The 15,293-nt window shown below is 58.2% G+C and overlaps 1 protein-coding gene across 13 annotated transcripts in view; it reads left to right on the top strand.

Moving 5' to 3' along the window:
- Window positions 1–15,293, top strand: part of MYT1L (myelin transcription factor 1 like) — a 268,531-nt gene that overhangs the window by 213,165 nt on the left and 40,073 nt on the right. For 12 of the 13 annotated variants that reach the window (XR_014796441.1, XM_084900067.1, XM_084900066.1 and 9 more), the window contains 4 exons: window positions 3,423–3,513; window positions 4,935–5,042; window positions 8,817–9,028; window positions 14,196–14,446. Coding sequence is in view for 12 of the 13 variants with exons in the window: in XM_084900067.1 (XP_084756193.1) it covers window positions 3,423–3,513; window positions 4,935–5,042; window positions 8,817–9,028; window positions 14,196–14,446 (662 nt within the window). In the remaining variant the exon portion in view is untranslated. The remainder of the gene's footprint in view (window positions 1–3,422; window positions 3,514–4,934; window positions 5,043–8,816; window positions 9,029–14,195; window positions 14,447–15,293) is intronic. The other variant, XM_084900059.1, reaches the window with a different exon arrangement.

Genomic DNA, 15,293 nt, shown 5'->3' with positions numbered 1-15,293 from the left:
ATTTTATTTTTTAATATATATATTTTTTAATCTCAGAGAGGAAGGGAGAGAGAGAGAGAGAGAAACATCAATGATGAGAGAGAATCATTGGTCATCTGCCTCCTGCACACCTCACACTGGGGCTGGAGCCCACAGCTGGGGCATGTGCCCTGACCGGAGTCAAACTGTGACCTCAACTGAACCACGGAGCCCCACCGGCGGGGCTAAAAACCATTAGAAGTGATTGCACAGGGAAATGGCACATTTCAGAAATGACCTTTGAGTCTAAGACCCTGATTGTGAGTCTCAGAATCTTTTTCATGGTCTGAGACACAGTTCTAGTGAAGAAAGTGGAATCCATTGGCTGGAGAAGGGACCAGATGACCAGCTGGCTGTGTACAGGGACTTATGAGGGTGGCCCCATTAAATGGCTGACTTTGGGGTGCTTGAGGCCAATCTGGCAGAACCCGGAGAAGTTCCGGGAGCTGAGGCTTAGGACAGGCTGAGCGGGGCATGTTCAGGGAATGTTGTAGAAGCTGTTGGGACCAGTCTTCAGGCGGCTGCTGACAATAATGAAGCCTGCTCCTGCACATGCCCTGTGAGCAGACAAGAGCAGGAGTGGGGACCGCGCTGCCCGTGTGTTACATGAGCAGGGAGACAGCATGTGGCCGAGCAGCTTCCCCCCAGCCGGGCCACCGCGCACGCAGCCCACACTCATCAGACCCTCGGAGCGTGCAGCCCACAGGCAGTGCAGCCCACAGGCAGTGCAGCAGTTTTCCAGATGAGGAAAACGTGGGCCCGTGCGTCACCTCCTTCCCCTCAGCACAGGGCCTGGCGCGTGGAAGGCACGCGGTACTTTCATCCCAGCAAGAGCAGGTGCGCTCGCCCGGGTAGATGCCTGAGCGAGATCTGGGTCCACACCCATCTGGATCCGAGAGCTGGTCTGATCCGGCCTGGTCCCAACAGGCCTGCGGCCTTGAGCACGGCACATGCTCTCTGCACTTGGTTTTCCTCATCTGCAAAACGAAGCATCAGGACGAAGCCCTTGAGCCTTGAGAGAAACAGCCTCTTTACGCCATTTCTCTGAAAGGCACACATTTCACCTTCAGAGCAGAAGACGGGTTTCTCCTCAGGGCTGATAAGCCTCCTGCCTCCATGTTCTCCCGGAGGAGTCTCAGTGGAGCAGAAACCGGGGCCGTGTCCTGACAGCCGCATATGAAGGCCACACCTGTCATGCCTGCGCCCTACACAGTAGGAACAGCTTGGCGCCGGCCTACTAATTCCTTCCGACAGGGATTCGCATCATTCCTTAGAATGCCGTGAGATGTACACAGCCACTCTCCAGGGGAGTGCACACAGGAGTCTGTCGCCCCAGTTTGCAGCACATTGTGTGAGGAGCAGAGGCCTCTCCACTGAATGAGACCCCGCTCTGTCCTCCAGGGACCTCACCTGGCTGAGACAGGGAGCCCATAGGGCACACATGGCCTCTAGGGACAGAGGCCCCAGACACCAGGATGAGGGCTCCCCCAGGGACATGCAGGCTGCACTACTGTCCCGCCAGACCGCCTGTGACAGAGAGAACCGCCGTCCTCTGAGCACTGCCGGAGCGGTCCACACAGGAGCCCGGCGGGAGGAGGCGGAGAGCACAGGAGGCTGGGCAGGCGCGGGAAGCATCCCCGGGGCAGGCTGGCAGGGCCGGAAGAGGGCTCAGGGAGAGGCAGACACTGAGGTGAGGCCAGGGCTGGTGCCTCTGGTTACAGCAGTGATAGGTGTTGGGAGCTGGGAAGTAGGGAGACAGTGGCCTGAGTTTGTTTTCTGAAACAGAGTGAGCTTGGCTGCTGGGAGGGAGGGCTGGAGGCTGGAGAAGGTCAGATGTGCAGCTGCTCCGGGCCTGTGCTCTGGGCCTGGCGCCGTAGGAACTGGAGAGGAGTGTCCCAGAGGGAGGCTCACAGGAGAGAGTGGAGGGGCCCGAGGGAGTGCGGGATGGGAACAGAGGAGGACGAGCAGGGGGCGAAGGGCAGGCAGAGAGGGCCGAGGGGCAGAGAGGATAGTGTTTGCGAAGGGGACTCCTGGAGAAGGAGGAGGACATGAGGATGGCAGGGAAGAGCAGAAGAGAGGGCCCAAGGAGGAGAGGCAGCTGGTCCCCTCTCGAGTGGGGTCTGTGACCATTCAGCAGGAGGTGCAGGTGCAGACATGCGTGAAGCTGTTTGCCTCTCCAGGAGATACTATATTGAGAACTGTCGGCACTGAAGGAAAATGTGTTGATTTGAGAGAAGTGGTGTGGCGTTCCAGCAGGATGGTCCGGAGAGGAGAGGAAGGAGTGAGTGACAGCGGGGACCGTGCGGCAGAGCACCACCCAGAGGCAGGGAGAGGGCAGGTGGGTGCTGCCTTCTCCGGGCCGGCAGAGACCAGGGAACAGGCCAGGTCCCGGGAAGACAGGTCCCCAAGGGAGCAGCACAGGCCACCCCATTGATCACTGCAGACTCGGCTGAGACCTGCAGAGGCACACCAGGTTTAAGGAGCTGTCCAGGGAAGTGTGCGAGTGGCCTCAGTAGTAAGCTGGCGTTGTGGCACAGCATGGGCGCTGCTCACCCTGCAGGAGAGGGAGACTGTTCTGGAAGGAAGGCTGTAGGAAGCAGTCATGGACTCGTTTGGGCAGACTCTGTTTCTAGGGGCCTTCCATGTGCACCTGCGTTAGGCAGACCTTATTCCGAGGGACGCTCCCACAGGTTCCTGCCGTGTTCTCCGGGAGGGTAGCCTGGTGTGCTGGGTCACGTCTCGACTGCCCACCCTCACTTCTCATCCCCACCTGCCTTCCCCACCGCCCAGAGCATGGCCTGTCCACTGAGGAGCAAGGCTGTGCACACAGCCCGCCCTGGCCATGCGAGGAGCTGAGCGTGACTGCTGACCGCTCCCGGGCACCACAGCGGGCGACCCTGTCCCCTCGCTGGCCTCGCGGCCCAGCATCGCAGCACTGACTATCCCAGCTCACTCCTTGGAAGAAGAATAAAGTGCTCAGTCCTTAGGTGGAAAGCCACCATTTAATTCATTTCATTAAAAATAAGGTTTGGGGTTCCTGTCACCATGGCTGCCAGGCCCTCATGACACTGCGTCTGAGGCAGAGGTGTGTGTTGGAACGGTCTGGTCTGCGTGCTGCTGCCTGGCGATCAGGTGCTCAGTGCTTGTGTGGGGTGGGGGGCAGATGGGCCGCGCTGTGGACGTCCTCACATCCCGACCTCCAGCCCCACACGGTGCACCCCGCTCTGCATGCCCCTCAGATGAGCCTCCTCCCCGCTCCCACGTGTTTCCCTAACCATGCCCATCATGATGTCTGCAGGCCGTCAGTCGTACATGAGCCACTTTGTTAAAATGACTGCGTCCTCTTGTTCCTGGACCGTTGCTATGTTTTAATGCCACGTGTTTTCTCTGCTCTCCCTGTCAAGTTCTTGCCATGCATGAGAATGTTCTCAAGTGTCCTACTCCGGGCTGCACAGGGCGCGGGCATGTAAATAGCAACAGGAACTCTCACCGAAGGTAAGCACGGCCCCTGCCCCTGCCTCAGGGGAGCCCCGGGGGCCCCTCCCTTCCTGCCCCAGTGCCCCTCACCCGCAGGATGGAGACTTGGTCCCATCGCGCTCGGAGTTTGATGCTCGGACCCCTCTGTCACAGAGGGGTTTGTTAATGGTCTCACCTCCTTGTCGTGACGGGGTAAGAGCCCCCCGGGAGGCGGCATCCTTGCTGTGACTCTGAGAGGGAGCCGTGAGCATGTACGACTGGAAGGAACAGTGCAGGCTCCTGGTGCCCGTCAGGAGGGACCGGGTCACACCCTCAGACAGGGCAGGACTTGGAACCCAGGACAGAGCGGGCTGCCCGCTCTGCTGGACCCTACCCTGGGGTGGGCAGCAGCCTTCCTGCCCACTGCTGTCGGTTCTGCTCACAGCCATGCTCTTAGCTGAGTGAAGTCCAGTCCTCCTTCCTCCCTTGTTCTAACCCCTCCCCCCCTCCCACCCCGAACTGCAGCCCTTCCGTCAGGTGCTCCTTGGCCGTAGACAGATGGTTCCGTTCCCGCGTGTCTGCAGCCGTGTCCAGCTCCACACGCCCAATATACATCTGAGTCTCAATGCTGGGCGCTCCCTGCAATGTTTGCTCGTACCACTGGCCAGTGTGGTCACTTGTGTTAAATTATAATGAGTCAGATCACATCCCTGCCACCCCCAGGCCTTGGAGTGTGTCCTGGGCGTGTGCTGCAAAGGAGGCAGCAGTGGGAGTAAGGGTCGTTCGAAGCTGTGTTTACAGACCAGCTCCTCCGTCAGATCTCACCAGCCCCAAGTGCACAGAGGGAGGTCCTCGGTGCCTGTGGTTCGTGGGCTGTGCTGTCACACAGACAGCAGACACCGTGGTCTCAAGAAAGACAGACTCCAGAACAAAAGAGCAAGTCTGGGTGGTCCCTGAGAATCCAGCTCCAGAGCCTCTGCCAGGGGCCTCGGGCTGTCCTGCTGTCCCCCCATCTCTCTTCCGGGGCACCAGCCACACACTGTGGTCGGGGGTGCTCAGGGGTCGGCCCAGACCTCTGTCTCTGGTGCTGGCCAGAGAGCTGCCCTGCCTGGGCCACTAGACACAGCCTGCCCCACGGCAGTCCCTCCTCCAGACACGGGGACGGCCCCTGAAGGCAGCCTGGTCTAACGCTGACTGGCTTACACTCTTGAATGAATTGGCTGGCTGGCTGGCCTAAGGAAGCTTCAGGTGTGCTTCTCACAAGCACATAGCAGGCAGCACTCTGCTGGGGGCGAGGGAACACCCACTCTCCCGTTCCCACCATCAGAGCACCAGGCAGTTTGGGAGATCACCCCCTTCCTGCTAGGATGTGGTTGTGCTGATCAGGGAGGGGCGGTGGCTCAGTCGTGGTGATGTGTGGAGCCGTTGGGGAGACAGCTGATGCCTTTCTGTGCTTGCAGCCTCTCTGGATGCCCTATCGCTGCCGCGGAGAAGCTAGCAAAGGCCCAGGAAAAGCACCAGAGCTGCGACGTGTCCAAGTCCAGCCCGGCCTCCGACCGAGTGCTAAGGTACCACTCCGAGGGGGCGGGTCTGCGGTCCGGGCAGGCAGCCCCTGCCAGCTCGGGGCTGTGCAGCAGGCGAGGCCCCGCTCGCTCAGGGGCAGGGGGAAGCTAGAGCTGTGCTGGGAGCGAGACGAAGCACCCCGCACCCCATGGCCTGTGCAGGCAGGAGGTGACACACTCCTGGGCTTCGGTTTCTCCCTGGGAGCTCCTGGCTCTGAGGCTGGGTGGGACTCTCCCAGCTGCTGCTGCCTCAGAGGATCATCCTACTAGGCTGCGAGGCCAGGCACCACGTGCAGGTGGCGGCAGTGTTTCCTTCTCCTCCAGCACGTCCGTGATGGGAGCCCCTCGCCAGCACGGAGGCATCCTGAGTGGGGGCCTGGAGCTGCCCTCCCCCTGTCCTCAGGCACCCAGTGCCCAGAGGGCGGACTGACCTGCCCCAGGACTTCACCCCTAGATAATAAACCGGGAAAGTCCTCAGCATCATCAGGCTTAGCATCAAGTTTAGAAAAGGGGAGAGAGAGGAAGAAACCCACACTCCTATCACTCTGTATCAGCTCCCATGTCTGCCCGTAGCACCATGCTGACAGCTGCAGGTCCTGCTGCTTAGTCCCAGCTCACCCCAGGCCAGAGTCAGTGTGTCCACAAGGCTGGAGCCAGGCTCTGTCTTAGAGCCAGGGAGGGTGACCCACCTCACTGTGAGAGAGAAAAACAGCCCCTCACACTCTCATACACACACTCGCAGTTACACACACACTTGCTCACACACACACACGCTTGCACACATACACACACATATTCATACATACCCACACAACTCACACACACTCCCAGTCTTACCTCTGTTACCTTGTCCTCTGGGACAGATCATGTGGCTGCAGTCACCAGGCAGAGGACACATCACCTTTGTGGTCTGCTGAGTATGGTTCCCAGTGTAGAGGATTCTGCCATAACCCTTCAACTCAATAGGAAAGTTAAATCCTTTGTAAAAGTGGGGAATACTTAAATAAACAAAACTAAGAAAAACCATCTTCAGAGAGACCCCTCAGTCAGGCTTGGCATGCATTCTTCTAGACCAGTGGTCAGCAAACTGCGGCTTGAGAGCCACCTGTGGCTCTTTGGCTCCTTGAGTGTGGCTCTTCCACAAAATACCACATGAGGGTGCACATGTACAGTGCGATTGAAACTTCGTAGCCCATGTGCAGAAGTTGGTTTTTGGCTCTCAAGAGAAATTCTAATTGTTGGACTGTTGATATTTGTCTCTGTTGACTAATGAGTTTGCCGACCACTGTTCTAGATTAGTGGTTCTCAACCTTTCTAATGCCTTGGCCCTTTAATACAGTTCCTCATGTTGTGGTGACCCCCAACCATAAATTTATTTTCGTTGCTACTTCATAACTATAATTTTGCTGCTGCTAATGAATCATAATGTGAATATCTGTGTTTTCCGATGGTCTTAGACTCTACAGCAGCGGTTCTCAACCTGTGTGTCACATGAGGAACTGTATTAAAGGGTTGCGGCATTAGAAAGGTTGAGAACCACTGTTCTAGACTGTTCTGTGGGGGTGTTACAGTCTGACGTCCCCAGGGTACCTGCAATTCTGTCATCTCACAGAAAGTGAGGCTAGCAACAAATAAGTGAGGGGTCCCTGAGTGCCCCTGCCCACTCACTGTTAACACTGGCAGCACGGGAGCCCCCAAACCTTGGGCTTAATCCATCTGAGAAGGGATGGCTCTACCAGGGGAGACTGAGGAAAGGCAGAAGGAGAGCAAGGCGAGAGCTCGGCCAGAGCCCAGAGGGCCGACAAGAACCCGGCCTGGCCCTCCGAACCTCACAGGGGAGTCCCTCAGCCCCAAGCCCGTGCTCCCACATGGAGCCCAGGCAGCTAGAGAGGGACAAAGTGCATCCATGATTACAAACATGACCTGTGCACACACACATGCCTCCCTCTGACCTGAGCCTGAAACAGCAGCTTTTGTGCTGTTTCTGTTGCTCCTTCTTTGGGTGGACACAGCGGGGAAGCACAGCAAGCAACAGAGCAAGGCCCAATGCCAGCAGCTGTGCCTCTGCACACAGCGTTCCTTATGGCCGGGGTGCAGCGGGGAGGGGTGTTAGCACAGGAGGGGGCCATGTGGCCGGGTGCAGGGGGGAGGGGTGTTAGCACAGGAGGGGGCCATGTGGCCGGGTGCAGGGGGGAGGGGTGTTAACACAGGAGGGGGCCATGCAGCCAGGCCTCATCTCCAGCTCTGCGCCTCACTCCCCCCCTCCCATGTGCACACACAGAGATGCTCCAGGTGAGGCCGGTCCCTCTCCATCACCCATGACCTCCCATCATGTCCACACGCAGAGATGCTCCCTCAGCAGGGAGGACAGAGACAGAAAGGAAGGAAAAGGAAAAGAATTTAAACCTAAATTTAAATAAGTCTTTAAATAAATTCCCAGTAGGAATTTAAGACTTGAGTAAATACGTCCAGTCCTGTCCACATTTCTCCTCTCCTCTGCTGGCCCATCCCCCTCCATTCTCTCACCCAGGATGGCCTCTCACTGAGGCCTCTGCCCAGGCTCCTCCTTCCCCGCCTGGCCCCATGGCCTTGCTCACTAGCAAATGAAGAGACTCCCATCTGCCCCACCCACCAGTCTCCTGTGCTTTCCCAAGACCGCCTCACCTTCCCACTTTGTTTCTTCTTTTCTGGGAATGTTTGTGCACACGCCCTGATCTTACCCTCAGGTGGTTACCCATTCTGTAAAGCTAGCTCTAGGGAGATGGAGCCCAATCTCACAGCCAGCCAGAAGTGGCCTCCCTTCCCTAGAATCCCAGCACCACTGGGCTCTTAAAATAGTGTGTCACACACACACACACACACACACACACACACACACACACAAATAGTAGTGCAGCCCACAAATAAAAGCTGCAGAGATAATTTATGCAGCCACCCTCCACCCTCCACACTACCTGGCAAATGCCTCAGATGACGGGCATTCAGCTAATTGCTCCCTCCTCTTGTTGATTGACAAGTAAATAAGCTAAGTTCCTGAACGCAAAGTGAGTGCCTTAGTGACTTAGTTAACATGGGAGTGGAGCGAAGGGAACAACTTTTCTGTCTTAATTTCCAAAAAGAGCTTAAGCATCCACTTATGAGACAGAGAACTAGCGGGACACACACACCACAAAATGGAAGCTTAAGTAATGAAGAATAATTGAAGGCTCCTCCACTTAAATAATTTACCCTAAAATCTAGGAAAGTGAATGGCTCCTGGGTAAAAATATGGAAACTGTAGGCTAATACTTGTCAGAATGCATTACTGCATGTTCCCTTCTATCATCCAGATGTACACATTTGTATCCAGTTTCACTCAGCCTGTGGCCCTCTGAGTACTTCTTTCCTGTCCTCCTCTTTCCAAGGGAATGCATCCCTAGCTCCCTGCATTTGAGGGTGACTCTCGCTCTTTGCAGAGAAACACTTGCAATTCTTCTGTCCCCACACCTGTCTTCACCAAGCCCACTGAGACTGAGAGAGCAAGAAAGCGGGGAAAATGACAATTCCGTGTTCGTCTTCTTGTTGCCAGAGCTGACGGGCGGCGAGCGTATGTGGTGCTGCATAATGACAGCACCGCGGCTTTTCCTCGGGAAAGCAGGATGTGGTTTCTGTGCCAGGTTCAAGGCCCGAGTGCCACTGAGAAACTAGATGCTCTGGCGATAGCGTGAGCCCGTTCCGTCCCCCGATCTCCCCCGCAGCCCTGAAAAAGCCAGCTGTCGATTGTTTCTTGTTTGCTTACAGGCCAATGTGCTTTGTAAAGCAGCTCGAGATCCCTCACTACGGCTACAGAAACAACGTCCCCACGACCACGCCGCGCTCCAACCTGGCCAAAGAGCTGGAGAAATACTCCAAGACGTCGTTTGAGTACAACAGTTACGACAGCCACACGTACGGCAAGCGGGCCATAGCTCCCAAGGTGCAAACCAGGGACATATCCCCCAAAGGATATGATGGTAGGAGGTGCACACTCTTATACATGAGAGTCACGCTTGCCTTGATGATGTTGTTGTTGTGTATATCCATTTCCTACCAGCGCTCGCGCATGTGGTCACTTGCTGGGCACCAAAGAGCAGCACGCCACCCCGGGCTCCTTCCCCCCAGCCAGAGGTCCACGTGGGGAGCAGGGCCTGCGGGGTGTGGACAGAGCCTCAGCTCCTCTGCCCCATGCTGTCACTGAGACCGTGTCCTCACCTCCTAAGCGTCCTTTAATAGGGCCCAACTCAGATAACTGGACGGCCTATAGCAGTGGCCCAAGTCCGTGGCTGTGCTGGGAAGGTCTGGTCCCCCACCCCGCCCCGTGTTCCCAGCCTGGGTGCGCAGAGTCGTCCGGTGACTTAGAAGTCTGACGCTCAGGCAGCACCCACCCCTGCCCAACCAGAACCTCAGGCGTTCCCTGTGTGGTGGGACTTAAAGTCACCGCGATTCTTCTGGGCGGCTGAGGGTGGACAGCCTCTGAGGGCGTCCCCACCCTCCTGCAGGTGTGGAGCCTGCTCTGTTCTGTGCTGGGGAGCGGGCCTGGGAGAGCCCCCTGGTGGCCCGGCTTGGTCACGGGCACACTCTGCCAGGAAAAGCACAGCTCCTGTCCACCCGCGGGCTCAGCCACCGCCAGTGTGACTGGGTCGCATGTATCGTGGTTAGTGGTTGAACAGTGGAGGGGAGGACACGTATCCTGGAGTTTACTTACTTATCTTACCACGATTCTACTCGACATTCCAGGACACATGCTTAGTTGGCACCTTTTACTAACTGGCATGTGGGCTGCGTAACTTGTGATGACTCAGAAGTCTCTCCTGGCGCTCCCTGGCGAGGAGGGAGACAGGCTCTCGCATGTGCACGCGCCTCTGACAGGCGGTATTGAAATCACAGCACACAACAGCTCAGCTGAGTGGCGGGGGTTCTGAAGCCTCATAATTCAATATGGCAGCTACACCCTTTTCCAAGTTATGTCACCTTTCTTTGCCTTAATAACAATTAATTTGTATAGTGAATAGAATATTTCTCTGATGCATCAAATATTGATTATCTTTGCATGTATCAATTCTTAATATATAGGAACAAAGATATAGTGGGGGAAAGAAAGTGGTTTACAGTGTAATAGAAAATAAGTATTTTTTTATTTTGTAATAATTCGCCAATTTCAGGTTTTATTATTTCATTCATTTGATTGCAAATGAAGGATCAAAAGAAATTGAATTCACATAATTAAGGATTCTGTTGATATCATTTCCAATTTTGAGTGACCTGATGAGCACTTTGACTCGTTCATTTTCACCCGTCTCTTGGTCGCTGCTGTTCTCCATGCCTAACTCCCTTGCCCCCCTGTCATGGCTGCCTGGGTGAGGGCGTGGCCGGGAGCGCGTGTTGGGTTGCAGCATCTTCGGAGGGTTAGGAGGCAAACCTGCCTGTCTGTCGTCAGCGCTTCCCTGAGCGCCGTGTGCTGCTGGGCACGTTAGTGCTGTGTGTTCGCGCGCAGACTCGGGTGAGGCTCCGCCTGCCCTGCTGTGGGAAGGCCAGACAGCTCTCGGAGGCACAGCGCGCTAGTCCCCCGCATTCCCGCCTGCCCAGAAGGTTCCTGTGTCAGGACCTTAGGCAGAGCCACGCTGTCCAGCCGACCAACAAGAAAACAGGAACAGACTAAAAACTCCATGTGAGGTCCTCGGTGAACTAAGAGGAAAGACACCCGTTAGCATTAAACACTTCCTGAAAGCCAGTGGCCCCTTTCTCTTCCACTAGAGTCTCCTGCCAGGCCTTTTACGTGTGGAGGACAATGCCTGCTAAGGATGAGGGGCTGGGGCTGGCCCAGGCGGGTGGAGTGTGAGCTGAGAGGGGCCCTCCTGCTCCTGGGCATCGGGCATTAGGACCACAGGCGACAGCTCTGCACTCACCTCCAACAGTGCCCCGAGACCGGCGGCCGCGCATGGGACTCGGTCAGTGCTCCTGAGCAAGAGGGAAGTGAGCCTGTGGTGGGCCGCCAGGGCAGGGAGCAGGAGCAGTGCGCAGGTGCAGGTGCCTAGGACACAGGGCCTCTCCCCGGTGGCCAGTCACCGGAGGTCCCACCTGCTGTGACCGAACACTCAGCACGTGGGCGCAGCCTCCTGGTTCTTCAGGCACCAGGCACGTCCTGGTGGCTCTCTGTCTCTGTCCATCCGCCTGTCCGTCTATCCGTTCATAAATCCATCCGCCATCTACCCGTCCTCTCGCCGGTGGGCATGGCCTCAGGAGGCACATGCTTGTTTCCATGGAAGCCCAGGTGGAGCACACTCGCCTGCTCCTGTAAGCAGGGGGCCGCTTCTGGGCCAGAGCACTCCCCAGCAGAGCAGGCGCTCGGCGGTCCTGGGGAAGGTGTGGGCTTCGTTTCCATCCCACTTATTTTCAGCACAAATGTCTGTGGCTGCTCTTTTCCCTGCAAGCGTGGCTGACCACCTGAGGAGGGCCTGCCCCGTGGGGTGTTGGCCCAAGCACAGCTGTGTCACGTGTGGGCGTGGCCCTGCAGTCACAGCTCTGTCACCCATGTACGCTGGCACCTAGGACACGAACACATCCTTCTCTGCTGGCCAGTTGGAAAGGGACTTGATTGGAAACCACTTTGTTGGCCAAAAAGAAGCCCTGTGTGTTTTATGGTGAATCGGACACTGCCACCTGACTAGGAGGGCTCCTGGGGGCAGGGGCCAGAGCCACCTGGGAGAGGCCACTCCACCCCACACCCTGCGCTCTGCGGCGCCCCCTCGTGTCGGCAGTGTGGTCCCAGGGCACTGTCACTGGGTTTGTCAGAGCTGAACAGATAATTATTGGGAACAAAGGCCTTCATCACCTGAGAGACTTGCAATACAGAGACTCTTATTTCATTGGCAGCAAAACGAGAGAAAAAGCCGACAGCATTTAGTGGAGGGATACGCCTGGCCGCCTGGCTTCTCCCCCGCAACCCCCACCCGCGCAGGGTGTGCGGTCCCAGCTGCCCAGGCCTCCCGGCGGAGCCCAGAGGAGCCGGGTTAAGCACTCGGTGACGGGGACGCCCTTTACCAAGTGGCTGCAGTTTCTGGTAGACACTTGTTGTCCTGCTGCTTTAGACACTAACACTCATTTCTGAACGAAACTGCCATGCTTATTTGTGTGGAGCACTGTGTTCCTGAGACAGAGGCTCGCCCTCATCAGGGAGGAAAGCACACCTTTTACGGATTATTTTATTTCTCCCAGAATTTCTCTAACAAAGGTGAGGATGACGTAAAACCACAAACTTCATTCCTGGAGAGAATCCTGGGGTGTGAGTGGCATTGCCGCCTCGATGTGCTTTAGGGCAGGTCCTGGTGGCCTCCTGGGACTGTGTCTCTGTGGTCCCTCTGGGCCCAGCCCTGAGCCCCGCTGCCCCCATGCCCTGTGCTGCTGAGCTGAGGCACGTTCGCAGGGGACAGAGGGAGGAAGGCCAAGGGCCCGGCACCGAGGGTGTGAGGATGGCTCTCGGCTGAGGCGCACGGGCAGGATAGGAGTGACTGCCTGAGCTGCGGTGCCTGTGGGCCTGAGAGTGGAATTGGCCCCTGGTCCATGGGGGAAGCTGGCTCTGGAGGCGCTGTGTGTGCAGTGGTCTGGGGCTTTGTGAGGGGTGGCTGCCCGCATCACCCGTGGCCAGGGGGAACAGTGAGCAGCGTATGTGATGTCAGGACGGCATGCGCTTCGGTGCAAAACCTGGAGCTACGGAAGCTCGGTTCTCTCTCCGTTTGATCTGAACGAGGCGCTCTGGGGCACTTCATGGCGTTGCTCACGACCGAGCTTGTTGGCTGTGTGGGGTTCTTTGTCATTCCGTCCAGTTGTGCCGGTTTCTTCCCGCTGGGGAAGCTCTGGTACTGACCCACCAGTGACTGTTGGGGACAACTGTGAGGGCAGGCAGGCTGCTGCCACAGGGAGCGGGTGGGACCAGGCGCCGCAGCACAGCTGGCCCCGTGCATGCACCCCATCACTGCGCCCACGCGGGGCCCCTGAGCTCAGGTGGGAAGAAGGTACGGGACAGGGTGGCTCCCTGGTGGAGGGCTTGGGACACTGAGCGGGGTGCCCGCACCTCAGGTTCACCTCCCAGGAGCCTCATGCGGGGCTCTGGGGAGAAGCCTGACCTGGGGCTTTAACGCCTGCAGTGCTAACGGGCAGTGCTCCTAGCCCTCCAGCAGATGCCTCTGTCCACGGTGCTAGCGGACGTTGGACACTCAGAGGCATGCTGCTCCCAGGAGCCTGTCTGGCTGGTGGTGAGCCGGCTGCTCAGAAAGACAGCCTGTGAGTGACGCTCCGGGCCGGGGGCGAGCCGTTCCTGTAAGGAGGGTGTGTCTGCGCACCCCCAGGTGGTCATGCTCACTCTGCTGGTGCAGTTACCTCGGCTCACCCAAGTCCACAGGGCGCACCCCCCCTCGGCCGTCCCCACGGGGCCCTCGGTGAGAATCGCAGGGGGACTGTTCCTGAGGAAGGGGGTGTTCAGCCACGTGTCTGGTCTGCACGTCCAGGCTGAGCGCCGCTCCCCAAAGCGCAGGCCTCACAGGGGGCCCGGGTGCAGGACAGTGAGTCCACTAGCCACCGCAGCCCTCCGGTGGGAGCAGCCAGTCTCCAAAGGGCTGAGAGCCTGGGCGCCCCACCCAGTGAGCTGAGAGCCTGGGCCCCCCACCCAGTGAGCTGAGAGCCTGGGTCCCCCACCCAGGCCAGTGAGCTGAGAGCCTGGGTCCCCCACCCAGTGAGCTGAGAGCCTGGGTCCCCCACCCAGTGAGCTGAGAGCCTGGGCCCCCCACCCAGTGAGCTGAGAGCCTGGGTCCTCCCACCTAGTGAGCTAATGAGCAGACCTGCCAGGGAGGCTGCCTCCTGGGCCTCAACCAGGAGGGGAGACACCTGGTGACTGAGCCCAGCACGTGTGAGCTGTAAGGCTCGTGCCGGTGCTGCTCGTGGGAGGGCGGGCACTGAGTGCCCACAGTCCCAGCTGAGCTCACAGCGCGCGTGGGCTCCCAGGAGGCAGGCCAGTGGCTCGCTCCTCGTGAGTCAGCCCTTGGCCCCGCCTCCATGTGGTGTGTGTCTACGCGCAGGGCTGGGGGTGCGGGTGGCAGGGCGCGTGACCTGGCGGGTACCCGAGTCACCCTGCCCGTGTCTCCCCAGCGAAGCGGTACTGCAAGGACGCCAGCCCCAGCAGCAGCACCGCCAGCAGCTACGCGCCCAGCAGCAGCAGCAACCTGAGCTGCGGCGGCGGCAGCAGCGCCAGCAGCACCTGCAGTAAGAGCAGCTTCGACTACACCCATGACATGGAGGCAGCCCACATGGCGGCCACCGCCATCCTCAACCTATCCACACGCTGCCGCGAGATGCCACAGAACCTGTCCACCAAGCCGCAAGACCTGTGCGCCACACGGGTACGCACACCTAGCGGGTGGGCAGGAGGGCCCTGTCCACCCCCGAGGTCACCCTGGCCCCTCAGAACACAGGGCAGAAGCTGAGCCGTCGTCTCCCTGAGCGTCCCTTCTGGGTGACCTCCCGGCTCGAGGAGCAGCTTTCCCGGCCACGGGCAGGAAGGGGCCAGGTGTCTGTGATGCTGCATGCAATGACCGTGTCCCTATAAGATCCAGGTGGACGAGAACGGACCATTTCTGTAAACAAAGGGGCCAGGACGCTGAAGACCCAGCATGCCTTGAACTTTCAAACACAGGATGGCTGTCAACTAAAAGGCAGGCCTGTCCCCTGGCTGTGCTCCCCGCAGGTCACCCAGAACGAGGGAGCAAAGAGACTGCAAACCCGGTTCCCCTAGGGCTGGTTTTGCAGGTCAGCAGCTCGCATCAGTTCAAAAGCCAGTCTCTGTGGTGGTTTCCATACTCACCGCTTGTGCTCACCCCAGGGGAGCCGGTCAGATGGCAGCCGGGGACCTGCCTGGCGCAGCCACGAGGTGCTGGGACGCAGGCAGTGCTCTCAGGGGACCTGTGAGCAGGAAGGTGGTGGTGCCTCCTCGCTAAGGAACAGTGTCAGAGCCTGGCCTGGAGCTGCTCACGGGCGGGCACACGGCCTCACACCTGACAGCAGTTCTGAATGAGGGAGAGAGGCCAGCAAGTTCATGCACTTTTATTAGCATTTTCACTCTTAAGTTTTGGAAAAGGACCGGGGCATGCAGTGTCCGTGGTGACCGGGGCTACTGAAAGGGAGGCAGTCACGGAGGGTTCTACAATGAGAAAGGAAAAGACTGTCACCCCATCTGCTGACTCTATTACA

The sequence above is a fragment of the Pipistrellus hanaki genome (genome assembly GCF_964339955.1).
Source record: "Pipistrellus hanaki genome assembly, chromosome: 12".
Classification (NCBI taxonomy): Eukaryota; Metazoa; Chordata; class Mammalia; order Chiroptera; family Vespertilionidae; genus Pipistrellus; species Pipistrellus hanaki.
Note: the sequence above shows the minus strand (reverse complement) of the source record. Positions and strands in the feature narration are given on the sequence as shown.